This window comes from Trachymyrmex septentrionalis, unplaced genomic scaffold, assembly GCF_001594115.1.
Source record: "Trachymyrmex septentrionalis isolate Tsep2-gDNA-1 unplaced genomic scaffold, Tsep1.0 scaffold115, whole genome shotgun sequence".
Classification (NCBI taxonomy): Eukaryota; Metazoa; Arthropoda; class Insecta; order Hymenoptera; family Formicidae; genus Trachymyrmex; species Trachymyrmex septentrionalis.
The window spans coordinates 218,841-221,303 of record NW_017304279.1 but is presented as its reverse complement, the minus strand read 5'-3'; the positions used below and the strand labels follow the sequence as shown (position 1 = coordinate 221,303).

Below are 2,463 nucleotides of genomic sequence, written 5' to 3'. Positions count from 1 at the left end.
GACTTTCAAGCCTCATAACTCGAAAAGTAAAAACATATTTTATTATAGTGTTTTAGAAAGCTCTCGAAATGAGGTACAAGAATATGTAATAAAAAATGGGGGATCCTATTTAAAAAATTTAATATAATGTTCGTCTTTTTTGACCTTGACAACCCCACCCAATGATACCATCTTAAGTCCCCTTCGAAACCATACAACTTTTGTCTGAAATATTTTTTTGTTTTGATCTTAATCGTCCCAGGCAAATATCTCGAAAAATATGAAAGTTGTGAAAAATATGAAATATTTTTTTATTCAGTATTATTAAAGTATTATTAAAGACCAATATTCGGTCATTTTTAGTAATTATATCTTATTAACTATTGCGAAAATTGCAAAATGATATAAAACTTTATTGTTCCTCTTGACCCATTCTACGCCCCTAATGCGGCTCCGACCTTACTTAACAGACACCTGTGTAATATAAGCCTATTTTTTAAATATAAGTTTTATAACTTTATGAGTCCAATCCCAATAGCTTTCTAGATGATTAGCTACGTACTTTGCTCTTGTTTTGCTTGTGGTTTTACATGGGGGATGATAGTGAGTCTTTCCTAGTAAGAAACACAGTATAACCAGTAAATCATTCTTATTATTGTTTGTCAATGTTAAATAGAAATAATATGATCATTGTTACACTATATTACATCCGATCCGAAAATTTAAAATCATATTATTCGGATAATCGATCCGAATATCCGAATTATTCGGATCCGCGGATCTGAATTTAGATCTGAATTTGACTCCATGTCATCTGGATTTAGATCCATGTCCAGAAAGAAAGAAAACATCGATGTATTTAATGAATTTTAACATAAGTTATTTTTTAAATAAAAATTGAATTTTGACTCACATATATAATTGAAGAAAAATAAAATTAAAAAATATAAATATAGATTCACACAGAATTGTACAAGCACTTGAAATCTAATTAGACTGTTTAAGGCATTTGTTTGTATAGGTTGTGTTTCTCACATATACGACCTATAAGATTTAATCTTGTTTATAAATATAAATGTTTAGATCAAATTCTCAATCTTAAAATAGTAATAACAAAGATGTATAAGGTTAATAAGAGAAATATTTGTATTTTACTTTTACATTCAGATTAAATAAGTGTATAATATAATGACTTTAATATACACTCAGTCCGCACTAATATACGTACTAACCGAATTCGCTATAAGTTTACTACGATTCCGGAACCGAATCTGAGAACCGAATTTGGGTTCGACTTTCATTATTCTGGTCTCAGATTCGGAAATCTTAGAAAATTCGAATCTTCGGATAACTCAAATTTGAAGCATTACATTTATTTGAATAAACGTACGGATATCTTTAAATCCGGATAGCTTTAAATCCGAATCAATCTTGAAGCTCTAGTATGTAATAAAGAACCTATGACTGAAATAACTAGTCATCGAGTTCAAAGATCATTATTGATTTATTATTGATTTATTGTCAAGTGATTTAAATTGCGTAAATAAGATCAGTAAGAAGTAAATGATCACTCAGTTTGAAGGCTAGCTATATTCTTTTATGTTAGGAAGTTAACAGCTCGCATTGTGTAAACCAGGTTTTAAGAACCAATAGTTGGTCTGCCTGTATCATAAGAGAAGATCAGTAGTAGAATAAAAATATTTGAAGTAGTTGGCTTTGTCAGATACTGCCCTTGCATGGTCAGTCAGCAATTTTTTTATAACAAACTTGCAAGAATAACAAATATCTGTCTTTGACAATATTCAATAACGCAATCATTGATGATTCAGATGATAGCTACTCTTGCAAATTTTAATATTATCACAACATCGAAAATGACTCGAGCGGAGTCAAAACGTTTGTTTTATCGTTTTGTATAATAATTTATTGAATTTTAATTTAATTAAAGTTTATTACTACATTACTGGCTCTTTGCTCTTCTTTTGCATATATTATTTCATACATGGATTTAAAAATTTTTTTCTAATCTTATGTTGTAGTATAAACTACAGCTACCAAATTGTTACAGTGAAAATAATCATTAATTTAATTACCTAATATGCCGACGGAAATATCTTGCAAAAGAGAATGGATTTTGGTAAAAGCATTTTCTCCTTCGGCGAAATCTGCCGCAAGAATCCTCACCTGGATTTTTGGATTTATTAACAGCATTTCGTCTTTTGTATATTTAAGTTTTTCTAAGTTTCTGCTGATTAATATTAAATTCATGTTTTTTGCTGCTAATTCTTTAGCATAAGCTTTACCAATACCGTCAGTTGAGCCAGTGACAACTAAAATGTTTATGATTATTTTTAAACATAATTTAAAAGTTTATAAATAGATAAATAAGATTACCGAGAATTTTAAAAATTATTTAAAAAATAAAAAAAATGGGAATCGCGCTGTAAATAGTATGCTTTTTCATATAATGAAATGTAATACGTA

At 28.7% G+C, this 2,463-nt stretch overlaps 1 protein-coding gene across 1 annotated transcript in view; it reads right to left on the bottom strand.

The window, feature by feature from the left end:
* Nucleotides 1-2,463, bottom strand: part of LOC108753909 (inactive hydroxysteroid dehydrogenase-like protein 1) — a 9,339-nt gene that overhangs the window by 4,975 nt on the left and 1,901 nt on the right. Inside the window, exon 2 of the mRNA XM_018495897.1 lies at nt 2,073-2,309. Coding sequence (XP_018351399.1) covers nt 2,073-2,309 — 237 coding nt within the window. The remainder of the gene's footprint in view (nt 1-2,072; nt 2,310-2,463) is intronic.